The 15,086-nt window shown below is 40.8% G+C and overlaps 1 protein-coding gene across 1 annotated transcript in view; it reads left to right on the top strand.

The window, feature by feature from the left end:
- The first annotated feature begins 1,324 nt into the window (after window positions 1–1,324).
- Window positions 1,325–15,086, top strand: part of capn3a (calpain 3a, (p94)) — a 94,100-nt gene continuing 80,338 nt past the window's right edge. The window contains exon 1 of the mRNA XM_048600157.1: window positions 1,325–1,889. Within this exon, the coding sequence (XP_048456114.1) occupies window positions 1,632–1,889 (258 nt within the window). The 5' untranslated portion in view covers window positions 1,325–1,631. The remainder of the gene's footprint in view (window positions 1,890–15,086) is intronic.

The raw sequence follows: 15,086 nt of genomic DNA, 5'->3' as shown, positions 1-15,086 counted from the left end.
TTCCCCACCAATCCTGCTACCAGTGCGCAAGATCCCCTTTCCACCCTGACCAGTCTGAGTGATCGAATATGAGAGTGATTGAGGGACAATGAGAGTGTGAGAATGAGCTGGAGCAAGTGACAATAAGGGAGTCAATTAATCCGACTCTAAAAGTGGTGAGATACTGAGAAAAGGCAGGAGTCAGTAAATGATTCAGTGAAAGTGAGTGAGATTGTGAGTAATAATTGAAGAAATGAGTGAATGAAATCGCAATTGTGTGAGATTGAGAGTAAGTTAATATGAGAGTAATAATGTGATGACAAGAGGTTGAGTTTACTGAATGACAATGAGACACTGAGTGAAAGTCTGAGTCAGTGAATAAAATAAATCAGAGTGGGAATCAGTGATAAAGTGTGAATGTGTGCTTGACATGCCTCAGTGAATGATACTGTGTGAGAATCCACTGAACTAACAGTATATGGCAGCTGGTTTGATCTTCAGCATTCACCCTTTTACCCAGCTGATTTGTATTTCTACCCACTGCACATCCTCCAAGTCCAGCCTACTCATTCTAATCCACCCATTTAAACCTCCTACCCACTTGACTAACCTATTCAACCTGTCCTTACTCATCCCTCTCACCCTCTTGAGATCGGTCTCAATCCCTTTAACCACCAATAAGCTACTCTTCCACCTTTTCACCCCATACCAAATGGTCTCACCCTCAGATACTCCTTTCATCCTCCTCTCATCCCTTTCATCTGTCACTCACCCCCTTAACCTTTCACCCCTCACTTATCCCACCTCTTACCCAGTGCACTCACCCGTCATTCCATTTCTCATAACTATACCGCTCACCCTACTACCTCCCCATTCATGCTTACACCCTGTTATCCACTACACTTATCCTCTCATCCATTCCACTATTTAGCCCGATTATTTAGTAAAATGGAATGATTTCTAACTGATCCTTGCTTAAAAGAAATGTTGTACAGTTGCTAGTTACTGTTGTATTGTGACCACAGCACCTTCAAGAGAAGGAAGAAAAGTTGTGAAAAACAGGATAAAAATGATAAATGAACACTGATGTGCCTGAGTATATGCGTCCCTGTGTAAGGAGCCTGCAAAAACAAATACAGTTGCCACAAAATACAGCCTGCCTAAGACTATTTTTAGCATTTGATCTTGCTGGTTTCACTTCTACATTGAGCCCAGAACAGCTGGGAAGTCTGAGAGAGAATGAGAGGGAGAGAGAGCCAAGGCCAATTCTGGAAAATTCAACAGACGTATCGTTCAAAAAGTGGATGATTGTTTGATTTTTTTATTTCAATGTGGAAAACTGTGGAGAAGGCATATTGTGGTTATACAAAACAGCATTGAATCTTGTGAGGAATCTGGAACCAAAACTATTTTGAAGTCCCTGGTGACACTCATGTGTTGTTTCGTGAAGGAGCCTGTCCAAATGATTTCTGCCTTTTACCTCAAGGAAACTGATTGAAATGTTTTGCTAGTGTTTATAGCTGAAAAAGTAACTAACCTGTTTCCCTGTTTTAGGAAACCAAATAGTTTCCTTCCTGTCTCTGCGGCCTGCATATCTTTCTTTTATTAACAGATCTCTTTTTTACTGCACTGTTTTGAAACGTTGTGTTACTATGCCTCATGTCATCAACTCGATGCAGGAATCACCACCAGTCCAGACCCAATCCAAAATGGCTGGCAAAGCTGCATTGTATCCTATCATCAATCGTAACAAGGATATTACCTGTGACAAGAGCGGGGTCTTTCAGCATCTGAAGGACGAGTGCCTGAGAAAAGGCGTCTTGTTTGAAGACGAGGAATTCCCTGCCAATGACTCCTCACTTTTTTACTCTGTGGGTATGCCCTTCAAGCTGGAATGGAAAAGACCCCCAGTGAGTGACATACTGTTTATTCGATAGCGGCTTAGTCTGTGGGATACATTTATACTGGCCTGTTGTAGTGTGATGAAGATTTGGGATTCATATTCCTTGTGTATATTTAAGGTTGAGATTGATAGATTTTTGATCAGGTGGGGAATCAAGAGTTGCGGGGAAAGTGCGGGAAAATGGATGTGTGGAATATTGGATCAGTGGAACAGCGTCCTGTTCCTATTTCTTATATCGGTTTGCAATATTTCCTTAGTCTGATATTTACTCCCGTTCTCTTGTTGCATTTCTTTTAATGTATTTGGATGATTTGCAGCATGGTTGCTGTGAAATTTTGGCTGGCTTGCTACAAACGTACAATTTAGGAGTAGGAGTTGACCACTTGAGCTTGCTGTACCACTCAATAAGGTAATGTTTGATCTAATTGTGGCCTCAACTCAACATTTCCAGAACCCCTAATTATTACTGACTCCCTTGTTAATCAAGGATCTCTCTAACTTTGCCTTAAAAACATTCAATGGACCCCACTTTGACTGTTCTCTGGGAAAGAGAGCTCTGAAGATTTACATCCCTTTCAGGAAAAAAAGAATCTTCATCTCCATCTTAAATTGGAAATCTATTATTTTTAAACTGTTCCCCTAGTTATAGTCTCTCCCACAAGGGAAAATATCCTTTCAGCATTTAGCCTGTCAAGCTCCCTCAGGATCTTATATGTCTCAATATGATCACCATGCAATCTTGTAAGCTCTGCAGTTGGCTACGTTGTGGTTCCAGATTTTATTACCCATCTGTTTTTATTGTCAGACTGTTTGGCCTCAATATAGAGTCCCTGCTAATGACTGTCTCATGTTGGTATTCAGTAGGAGTGATTCTCTCTGACAACTGGCCACATTGACTGTCCAGTTGGTTGGTGGGAGGGAGCACTACCATCAAGGGTCCACAGTCAGGAAGAGAGCATCAACTCCAGGTAGTGACTGGGAGCAGGGAAAGCTGGGGGAGTTCCTGAAGTAGGTAGGTAGGAGTACTCCCTCATTTCCTGGCATCCAATAACACTGACGGGCTGCTTACTTTGGGGAACTGGCAGCTTCTGCTTAGGCTCAATGGCTGAAAAATCCCACTACACAGGCCTTCACCAGTAAAATTTAAGTACTGCACATTAAATAGGTCCCTGCTTGCCTTCTGTGCAAGCCCAGTCTGTGCCCCAAACTCTGTGCTTTAAACTTGAAAGGGACAAAAATAAGGTTAGGTTCTGAAATTTTAATCCATACTTTAGGGCGGCATGATGGCTCAGTGTTTAACATTGCTGCCTCACGTGCCAGGGTCCAGGGTTCAATTCCACCCTTGGGTGACTGACTGTGTTGAGTTTGCACATTCTCCCCATGTCTGCTTGGGTTTCCTCCGGGTGCTCTGGTTTCCTCCCACAGTCCAAAGGTGTACAGGTTAGGTGGACTGGCTATGCTAAATTGCCCTGTAGTGTCCAGGGATGTACAGGCTAGGTGTGTTAGCCATGGGAAATGCAGGGTTACAGGGTATGGGGGTGGGTCTTGATGGGTTGCTCTTTGGATAGACTTGATGGGCTGAATGGCCTGCTTTCACACTACAGGGATTCTGTGAAATATTCTCCCAGGATTTAGGAGGTAGTTAAAATTGAGCCATTTGTGATTTTGATACATTGCAGACAAGACCAAAATCAATTTCTTATCACCTGATGGATTCTCATCAAAATGAGAATAAACGTTCCCCAGTAGTTTATTGTCATTATAGCCTTAAAAACAACATAGTTGCCTCTTTGATAACAAGGTGTAGAGCTGGATGAACACAGTAGGCCAAGCAGCATCAGAAGAGCAGGACGGCCTAGACCGTTCTTCAGAAAAAAAAACAGCAATTGCCCTTCCACTGCACTCCACTCATTGCTCCACCTACAACATTCAGAATGTAAACGATCCATAAAAGGAGGAAATAGAAATTATCAATAAATTCACTAAATATTACATAGTATTTACAACTACAAAAATTGGACATTGAATTGGAGATTATTTTGCAATTCCTTCAGTTGTATTTTTTCTGAAGAAGGGCCTAGGCCCGAAATGTCAGCCTTCCTGCTCCTCTGATGCTGCTTGGCCTGCTGTGTTCATCCAGCTCCAAACCTTGTTATCTCAGATTCTCCAGCATCTGCAGTTCCTACTATCTCTGAAACATAGTTACCTCTTTGTTGTGTGATTGATCATCATCACTGTTGTGTCAGCTCTCTGGACTATTGGTCACTGTTTTGTAGATTTGCTGCCATCATGCTCCTTTTAGTTTACGATCTACAAGGCCCTCTTGGTCCAGTCTGGTAGAGGGAAACCACTTGCTAGTCGAATGAGGAGAGACCTCTGTCTTAAAAACAGTATGTAGTTTATAGCTTGATGGCAAACAGGTTACATTGATACAAAGGCATTGTTACTAAATCAATACTCAGGTGGTACCATGAAATTTTGAAAGGGAGGACAGTTTAAAAAAAAAAGTGAGAAATAACATTTCGAACATGAATAAATAAGCACAATATCCATTGTGTGTTTGACAAGTTAAATTACTTGTCTTTCAGTAAGGGCAAAAACCTGACCTTTGACCAGTAATGGAACATGGAACTTTTTTGTGGTCAAACAGTTGAGTCAGCCTCTTATGGTCCTTTTTCTGAACATCCTGTTTACATTGTTTTAAAGACTTCAGTGGTCCAAGTTGAATTCGGAAGCTGATTACATGATAATATTTACACGGAAGAATCGCTGATCTTCCCAAAAAAAACAGCAATTGCCCCTCCACTGCACTCCACTTATTACTTCACCTACAGCATTCAGAATGTAAACGATCCATAAAAGGAGGAAATAGAAATTATCAATAAATTCACTAACCATTACATAGTATTTACAACTCCAAAAATAGGACATTGAATTGGAGATTATTTTGCAATTCCTTCAGTTGTATTTTGAAGATTGCTTATTCTGATTGATTTCAATCTTTGAGAGTTATTTGTAGGTTAATAATGAAATCAGAAAGTGTTGGAATATCTCTGCAGATTTGGCACCGACTGTGGAGAGAGATGTTCTCCTGGTGAGGTTCTTCTTGTTCCAGTGTTGATGGGACCCTGTCGGGTATCCTCATAGTGTACTCCAAAGGATTACCCAGGAAATTGAACTTTCTGCTGGCAATGCCTCCACACTAGGGTTCCTCCAGAAGTCTTCATTCAAATTGAAGACTTGCAATAACTCTGATGAAATTAAGTAAAATAGTTACGCAGGAAAAGTTAGACTATTAAACACATTGGCTAACTCTTGAGTAAATATTGAATGGACCCCATACTCACCTCACACCCCAGCTACACCAAACATGGACCACTTACACAGTTAAGGGTTGACTGACTAGCCCCCACTAGATCTAACCAACAATTTCCCTCCTCTCACCAGAGTTGAAACCCCCAGGCTGGTACCCAACACCCTCACCCCCAAACCAATTTCCAAACCATTTCTCCCACCGACTCTGATCTCCCCTAAACACTGCATCACTTACCTGCCCCCTCTTATCACCTTGCATCCTATCCCCCTACCCAACTGGCACTCTACTCTCACAGAACCCAAAGTCACACTTTATATACTTACCATTTCAATGCATCTGGCAAAATGGCTATCAGGATCTTTACATTTCAGAGTGTGCTAGCTAACTGCTTTGAAAAGACGGCATGCTTTGTATTCCTCTGACAGTTCCACACTACAAAAGAACTGTCAGAATTGGAAGTATTGCTTCACATTCCTGAGGGAGACTTAAGCAGAATCTCCTTTCAGAAATACAGAAATTCTGTAAAACATAAGGTCCAGAGTGGCAATCTGCACAAGATTTCTCCTCCCTAGATAAATTGACTCAAAGTTAACATTTTGAGTCCGACATGACTCTTCTTCAGAACAGGAAGAAGAATCATCATACTGGACTCAAAATATTAACTCTGTTCCTCTGTCCACAGTTGCTGCCAGACCTGTTGAGTTTCTCCACCACTTTCTGTTTTTATTTCAGTATTGGCAATGCTTTGCTTTTATTTATAGATTTGTCTCTCTCATTCCCCAAAGTGCGAGTTTTCCTGGAAGTGTGCCATTCTTCACAGCTGAGTTTAAGCATCTGCTGCCAGGTGGATACTTAGTTGTGGGGGTATTAACAGCTGAGTCTAATTCTGTCTGTTGTTGACCCACACACACTAACCTCAACAGAATTTCCCTTAGAACTGCTGCATTAAAGGGGGCAATTCTTCTTGTTCTGGAACATAATAGAAAGTTGAAAAAGCCACGCATTATTTGTACCATTTCCAGTTCTACTTCTAATGAAATAGACACAATAATAGCAATTTAAAATGTGTGCTGTCATTGTGATGCATTGATGGCATTGCGATGTATGTTGATTACATAATTTTAGGGTTTTTGTATATCCTTTCTGCTTAAGTTTCATCAGCCACTCCTATAAAGGAACTCACATCTCCCTGTCACAATCCAAAAAGTACCTTTAACTGCCCTGTGTTAATTTGAATGATCTGGGAATGATAACGGACAACTTATTGTACATGGATGATAAGCAGGAAAACTAGACTGATCTAATCAGCCTATTCCATACATATCCCATGTAGTGGCTTGTTTAAGCTAGTGCAGGAGACCATTGTGATTCACCATTAAAGTTACAAGTTATAGACTGTTGCAAAAGGTGATCACAACCCCATCCAGAAATACATCTAGCTTTCACTTGGTGGATTTAATCTATATTCCACATGACACTATGTTTGTTCGTTACTCCTTAGAGAAAATAAACTGAGAAGTACTGTATAAACACAGGGTGCAGTGTCCAGCCAACAACTAGTTATTCCATAGTGTATGAATGGCTTGAGATTTTGACAGTGAAATTTGTTAATCTATTTTGTTTCCTTGTTATGAAAAATGGTAAAGGTGGAACTAAATAAGCTGATTTTTCTCACTAAATTATTGAAGCCATTGTTCTGACTTTTAAAATACAGGAAACCAGTTAAAAATTGAGATTTATTAGGTAATTTTTGAGAATGTCATTTTAAATTTGGGTTAAATCAAGGAGGTGATATGACCTGCTCTGCTGTCTTCCGGAATGTAGTTGGATGGCTTTGGATCAGAGAAAGGCTTAGATCGTTTCACCAGAAAGAAGATGTACTTACACTTGGAGACAACGAGCCTTCTCCTTTATAGTTGTCACACAAAGCACTGTCCACAGAAAAAGTAGGAAATAGTCCACAGTTGCTTCCGGTTTCTATTAGGCTACTTCCCTTCTACTTTCCTAGTTGGATAACTTTGAATCCCAGAATTTACTTTCACAGTCAGGTTTGATAAGTAGATCTTCCAGTCTTATCTTTGTACAAAACATTTGTTAGACCTCAGCTGGAGTATTGCGAACAGTTGTGGGAACAACATTATAGGAAGGATGTGAATGCATTGGAAGAAGTACAGAAGCAGTTTACTAGAATGATTCCAGGAATAAATCACTTCAATTGAGGCAGCATGGTGGTTAGCACTGCTGCTTCACAGCACCAGGGATCCGGGTTCGATTCCACCCTGAGATGACTGTCTGTGTGGAGTTTGCACATTCTCCCCGTGTTTGCGTGGATTTCCTCTGGGTGCTTTGGTTTCGTCCCACAGTCCAAAGATGTGCAGGTTAGGTGGATTGTCCATGCCAAATTGCACATTGTGTCCAGGGATGTGCAGGCTAGGTGGTTTAGCCATTGGAAATGTCGTGTTTTGTGGATAGGGAGGGGGACCTGGGTTTGGATGGGATACTGTTCAGAGGGTCGGTGTGGACTCAATGAGCTGAATGGCCTGCTTCAACACTGTGTGGAGTCTGTGAATTTTCAGGATAGACTGAAGAAGTTGGAACTGTTCTCCTTGGAGAGAAGAAAGCTAAAAGGAGATCTGATAGAGGTTTTTAAAATCAGAGTGGGCTGGATAGAATAGATAGGGAGAAATTGTCCCCACTCATAAAATGAATGAGAACATAAATGAATGAGACATAAATTTAAAGTGATCTGCAAAAGAAGCAAAGGTGATGTGAAAAAACCTTTTTTTATGCAATGAATAGTTAGGGTAAGGAATGCACTGCCTGGATGTGTGGTGGAGGCAGGTTCAATTAAAACATTCAAGAGGGCATTGGATGATTATTATTGGGTGAAAATAATGTGCATGTTTTTGGGGAAGAGACAGGAGATTTGCACTACGTAATGATGCTTATGTAACTATCTGGTGCAGGCACGATGAGCTCAATGGACTCTTTCTGCATCATAATGCTCCTATGATTCTGTGAAAGGAGAATCGTGTTTAGTCAATAGTGTTTTATCATCACTTCTTACAAGAAAAGTTTTAAGGTGTAAGATCTTGGCATGTCATTCTTTTAGATAATAAATGGAAGTTTGATTCTCTCTTTTAAAAGTTATTGGTTTCAATGAAGATTGTAACTCATTACTTTGTTGCTCTCTAGGACACAGCCCATGTACCACTGGAGAATCAGCAAGACAGAAAGAGAGAGAGCTCCCTTAAACCTGTGAGAAAGGGAGGAGTTTATCCCACCGAGCACTAATCACTATTATGTGAGCAGCTAGATCCCAATTGTCTCTCCAGCTATTCACATAGAAAGGAATTTTATTTTACTACTCAAGCATTTGAAAAGTGTTCCTCTTACAATGGCCTGAAATATTTGAGATTGTATTCTATGATCCCCAATTTGAATAGCTTATTAATACTCTAAATCTTTTCAGTAAAGGCTCTGGTTGCAGACTGCTGGCTTCACTTTGAGAGAAAATTCTGAATTGAACATGACAGAAGTATTAGAAGTTCTAAAATTCTGTAAAAGTGACACAGGCCTCATCTATGTTGTGTCGTTGATAAATTACGAAAATGACAGCTGCACTGAACTGCAAAGGCTGGAGCTGGCCAATGGCTGACAGATCTTTCAGAATCAAAAGCAGAAGTTTCTGGAAAAGCTCAGCAAGTCTGGCCTTCCTCAAGGTCACTGGACCCGAAACGTTAACTCTGATTTTCTTCTTCACAGATGCTGCCAGACCTCTGAGCTTTTCCAGCAACTTCTGTTCTCGTTCCTGATTTACAGCATTTGCAATTCTTTCGGTGTCTAAATCTTTCAGGATGCTTGGGAGAAAGGAATGGCACCATACATCGAGCTGGCACAAGATCGAATACTTGTGATTGCACTTCATGTTCCTTCAGCATTGTGAGGTAAGAGCGCCCTGGTTGCCCTTTCAAAGGTCTCTGAAAGTTCATCACTATATCTGGCCAAGCAGCATTAACCCTTTTGAGAGCATATGTTTGGAGATGATTACTGTCTTGAAAGGAGCCTCACTTACATTATGAATACTTTAAATTTTCAAGAGCAACTAGAGATGGACAATAAATACTGACCCAGCTCACGACACCCATGTTCCATGAATGAATTAAGATAACGACACACTGAGAATTTGCTATGTGTTATACTGTTCTGTAAACTAGTGTCCTGCTGTCCTTGAATGAAGATGGTCACTCTATCTGGAATAGGGAGCGTGATTTTACAGGTTTTCTAGTGCATCACCTCAGTAACCATTGCCTATATTGCGTTAACTGTGTTTTAAAATTTCTGATACATATGTAATGTTAAGCTCAGAATTTATTTTTGAAGCCAGTAGTCTGTAACCAGGATGATTGCCACAGTGGTACCAGGTTGTTCCCAAGTTTTATTCCTGTATATGATTCATTGTCAATCTATTTAAGCAGTCATCAAATATTCACCTTATGTAGAATTTTGGAATTTTGGAGAATAAAGAATAAGACAGCACAAGAACAAGGCCTTCAACCCACTAAGTCTGCGCCAATTTTCCCAAACATTTCCCCTCTCACCTTGAACCTGTGCTTTCTTGTAGTTAACCTATCCACCCAGGGAAAAAGCCTCTGACTATCCATGTCGTCTACGCCTCTAATAATTTTGTAGACCGCTATCAGGTTACCTGTCAGCCTCTGTCTTTCCAGTGAAAACAATCCAAGTTTATCCAACCTCTTCTCATAACTAAAACCCTCCAGACTGGGCAACATCCTGGTAAACCTTCTCTGCACCCTGTCCAACGCATCCATGTCATTCTGATAGTGTAGTGACCAGAACTGCATGCAATGTTTCAAACGTAGCCTAACTAAAGTTTTATTTAGCTGTAACATAACTTACCAACTTTTATATTCGATGCCTCGGCCAATGAAGACGAGCATTCTGTATGCCTTTTTGACCATCTTATCCACCTGTGTTGGCACTTTCAGAGATCTGTGGACCTGTATGCCCAGATCCCTCTGTATATCAATGCTCCTAAGAGTTCTACCTTTTATTGTATAATTCGCACCTGAATTTGATCTTCTTAAATGCATCACCTTTATTTGTCCGGATTAAACTCCGTCTGCCGTTTCAGTTCCCAAATCTGCAATCTATCTATATCCAGCTGTATTCTTTCACAAAGCTCCTCACTATTTTCAACTTTGCCAATATTGGTGTCATCTGCAAACTTACTAATTAGACCACCTACATTTTTCAAAGTTGAATATTTGTCAACAATTGAGAAATGTTGGCAATGAGAGTTTGCAGTGTGACCGTTGTAGGCCATGCCCTGTGTTAATGTTACAAATGTCACATCTGACTGTGCATACCATTTTGCATTTTGTATCATTAGCCACATCCTTAATGATCTGAGAACCCCAGTTAAATACGAAATAATATGACCATGGGGGAGTTGGTGAGGATTTAAGATGAGAATATTTTTTCCAACCTGGATCTGATAGTTGTGCATTTCCTCAATTTCTCCCAATGTAGTCTGTGTAATGCTTAGTGAGATGAACATCAATAACTCATTAAACAATACAATTTCTGATCAGGCAAATATGCAGAATAATAATTGTGATGAGATTAGTTTATTTATTTCCATTAATGAAACCTATATAACTAACGATAATATAATACATAATGAATGCATGAGTAATCCCTATTTCAGTTAGTCGTTTTGTTTGATTTGTGGCAAATTTAAGCTTAAGGGTAGGGGTTGGAAATAGTTTAGATACCAGAAGCAGATGACTAAAAAAAGCTAACGTAAAAGGGATACAATTGATTGTGAAGAAATTGGCAAGAAGTATAAAAACAACAAACACCTCTCCAAATATATGAAAAGAAAGAGAGTAGGACCCTTGAAAGATGTAATTGAGGAATTGATAATTGGGAACAAGGAAATGACAGATAGTTTAAACCAATATTTTGCTTCAGTCTTCATGATGGAGAACACTATAAACATCCCAAAGATAAGGATAAGCAAGGTGCTAATGGGAGGAAAAATCTTGTAGCAGTCTCTATTGTGAGGGACAAAGTATTTGACAAGCTCATGGGATTGAAGGCAGACAGGTTGGTAAGACCGGATGGGTTGTGTCCAAGAATTTTAAATGAAGCTAGTGGAGGCATTGGTCAAAATATTTTGAAACTTGCTGGATGTTGGGAGAGTTATAGCAGATTAGAAAACTTGCCAATATGATGCTGTGGTTGAAGAAGGAATGGAGACTCCAGGCTGGAAACTAATGGCCAGTTAATCCGATATCTGTTGTTGGGAAAATGCTGGAGCTGATCTTTAAGGAACAAATAACAGAATATTAGAAAAGCTTAATGCAATCAAACAGAATCAACATGGTTTTGTGAAAGAGACTACGGGCTTCGTGATTTACTATTTATATCAATGACTTGAGGAGGGTGCAGAGTGTTATGCATCTTAATTTGCTGACGAAAGAAAAATTGGTGAGAGAGAGCATGTTGTAATGAGGATATAAGGAATCTATAATGAGATATTGCCAGTGGGCAAAAACTTGGCAGATGGAGCTTAATGTGGGAGATTGTGAGCTCATACACTTTGTTTGGGACACTGGCCGATAAAGATGAACGCTATTTAAGTACTTTCTTTTATTCTTCTTTTACCTCAAAATGGCGCTGGCTTGTGGTGACAGAACACTTTTCACTGTGTCTCCCTGGGTATATGTGACAATAAATAAATCATTCATCATTCATTCATTCAGGAAGAATCAAAAGGCAGACTGTTACTTAAATGGAGAGAGATTCCAAAAAAAAGTGCAGCACTGAGGGGTCCGGGTGTTTTTATGCAAGAAATGCAAAAAAGTTAGCATGCAGGTCAGGAAGTAATTAAGAAAGCAAATGGAACATTAGAATAGGATAGCCTTTATTGTCACATGCAGTTGAATGAGTGCAGTGAAAAGTTTGTAATGTTGCTTCTTGGCACCATCTTAGGTACAGGATGCTTAGGTACAGATACTTTAAGTGCTGTCACAGAATTTGAACAGTAAAAAGAATAGATTAGCATGGAATACAGAGATTAAAAGGCCAGAATGAGAATAAAAGTGCCTTTAGAGTACTCAAGTCATAGTCCTTTTCCAACATAAGTCCATACCCGCTGGGCTCCAGAACACAAGCCCATGCTCCTTCCACGCGCTGGGTTCCGTTCAGAGCTTGCTCTGCTGCCGCTCTGGACTCTGGCCCACAGCTTGCTGTTCTCCCTGCTCTGGGACTTGGCCTGTGCTCGCTATCCTGCATCTCTGGGCTCTGGCCACGAGTCATTTTTCTTCCCATTCCAGGACTCGGCCTGCACTCGTTCACTTGCCGCTCCAGTCTCCGGCCACGACTCGTTTTGCTCCCCGCTCCGGGACGTGGCCCAAGCTCGCTGTCCTACCACTCTGGGCTCCGACTGCAACTCGCTCTGCTCCCTGCTCTGGGACTCAGCCCGCACTTGCTCTGCTGCCGCTCCAGGCTCCAGACACAACTCATCTCCTTCATCTCGCCTCTATTCTCCAGGTAGGGTAGGGTAGTTAAAGAACTTAAAAGTTGGGAGGCGTGGGGGACAGAAAATCTGCTACAAAGAGGGAAAAATAATAAAAAAAAAAGAAACGGAACTGGTGAGCAGAGAAGCTCCGACTGAGAAGCTCTGCCACCATCTTGAATGTCATTGGCCTTTGTTGGTAGGTGTTTGGAGCTTAAAAATAAGGAAGTCTTGTAGTAATTGTACAGGGTGTTGGTGAGGCTGGATCTGGAATACTGTCTACGGTTTTCGTCTTCATTTGAGAAAAGATGCTGGCATTGGAGGTAGTTCAAAACAGATCCGTTAAGCTGATACCTGGGATAAAGATGTTGATTTATTGAGAATGCTGAACAGTTTAAGGGATTTATTCGTTAGAATTTAGAAGAATTAAGGGTGATCTTATTTAAACATGCAAGATTCTGAGGAGGCTCTGTTATACTGCAATATGATCTCAGACTTAAGCAAAGGACCTAGACTATATTTACTACTGTTACTGCAACTACAGCTCCTCTGCAACAGTAATTGCTAATGAAGCTGACAATGGGAACCTTTATACTGGAACACCACACGTTGTTGTATTATTTGACTATCTTAAAGGTAAACTGCCTGCCTGGTTTGGAATCTGTGCATTAGTGCAACACGTATGTATTTCATCATTCTCACAGACAGTTGCTTTATGATTGCTTCTACCTTTTTTTCCAGTGTTCCTCTTTGAAAGCACAATGTTACTGTTTGATGTCAGTCAATCTATCTCCATCCCCTGCTGAACCAAATTCAAAAACTTCACTTGGTAATGATGCCTCCTAAGTTCTAATCAGTAGAAATTTTGCAGCAGCAATGAGTGTGAATGATAACTGGAATGTCAAACTTTCTTTTCATTGCCTCCAATGCGCTGGGTCAGGCAATTCCTCTGTAAATTGATGCGCGACACCAGTCCAGCTGTCCTCTGAATGTAATGCTTCAGAGGCTAAGTTTTGTTCCATAATAGCACTTTTAAAGTGTATAATGCCAAGATAGTTTAGGGTAGTTAAAATAGAACAATGTAGCCTGTGAATTACTGAAAGACTAACAACCATGTTTCCAAAATATTTTACTATTATAGTTTGGCATGTACATTTTTAGCTGGATCAGGGAATTTTAAAGTACAAGATACCAGTTTTATATTTTTGAGTCAAGAATGTGTATCTGAGCAATGACCCGTGCAATTAGCACGCTTCCATCAGTGCAACAAGATGAAATGCAGCCTCAGAACTTTAGTGAGATCAGACGATATAATCTGCATAAGTTGAAGTGTCTTCTCCATTTGATTTTTGGCTGCATAGCCCAGGCATGATTTAGGGACACAGCCTTGCCCAATGTTTACATCACTTCTTCATGTTATAAACTAAATACTAAAGAAAGGCAATTTCAATGACTTGTGGAACCCACTCAGATGCAGGAATGGCTGAATGATTGTTAAAGGGACCACCGGCCACCAACGGGATCAACTTCTGTGCCTTTGACTGTCCTGAGGCAGACACATAATGCAGCATGTACTAGTTGACCCATAGCTGGGATCTGGTTGGAGGACACCAGGCATGTCAGTTCACTAGCAAGGCTGTATATTACATCTCTGAGAGACAATGTTTCTCTGAGCTAATCTTCAGTATCTCCACAAAGAGGATCTACAAGATGTCTTAGTTGTGCAGGAGCTGGCTGGGCCAGCATTTATTGCCCATCCTTAGTTGCCTGTGAGAAAGTTGTGGTGAGCTGCCTTCTTGAATTACTGTAGTCCGTGTGCTGTAGCAAGCATTTCTTGGTAACTGCTTACCATGATGAAGCTCGAAGTAGAGTCTATGATTCTGTGATAACAAGCATTTGGCCAATGTGCCTTCACAATACAGTTGATTGACCATAACCAGTGCCTTGATACCGGTGAAATTGACCTGAGAAAATACACTAATATTGCAGCATCTACCCTGTCAGTAGTTTTGGAAGGTTTTGCAGAGGTGTCACTGGTGACATCTCTTAAGGGGTTTGCAGTGTCTGCTATCCGTTGTTCATGCTTCCAACATGTACAGATGGACTATTTGCCTTGTAATTTGATGTTGAGTTTGAGGTCTCTGTTATCAAATATTCTGCTCAAATGACTGAAGGCTGCACCAACATACAGGAGGCAATATTCAGTCTCATCATAATATTTGAAATAGTAGGAACTGCAGATGCTGGAAAATCTGAGATAACAAGGTGTAGAGCTGGATGAACACAGCAGGCCAAGCAGCATCATAGGAGCAGGAAGGCTGACATTTCGGGCCTAGGCCCTT

The sequence above is a fragment of the Rhincodon typus genome, chromosome 8 (assembly GCF_021869965.1).
Source record: "Rhincodon typus isolate 14 chromosome 8, sRhiTyp1.1, whole genome shotgun sequence".
NCBI lineage: Eukaryota > Metazoa > Chordata > Chondrichthyes > Orectolobiformes > Rhincodontidae > Rhincodon > Rhincodon typus.
The sequence above is the reverse complement of the archived record's forward strand: the minus strand, read 5'-3'. Positions and strand labels throughout refer to the sequence as shown.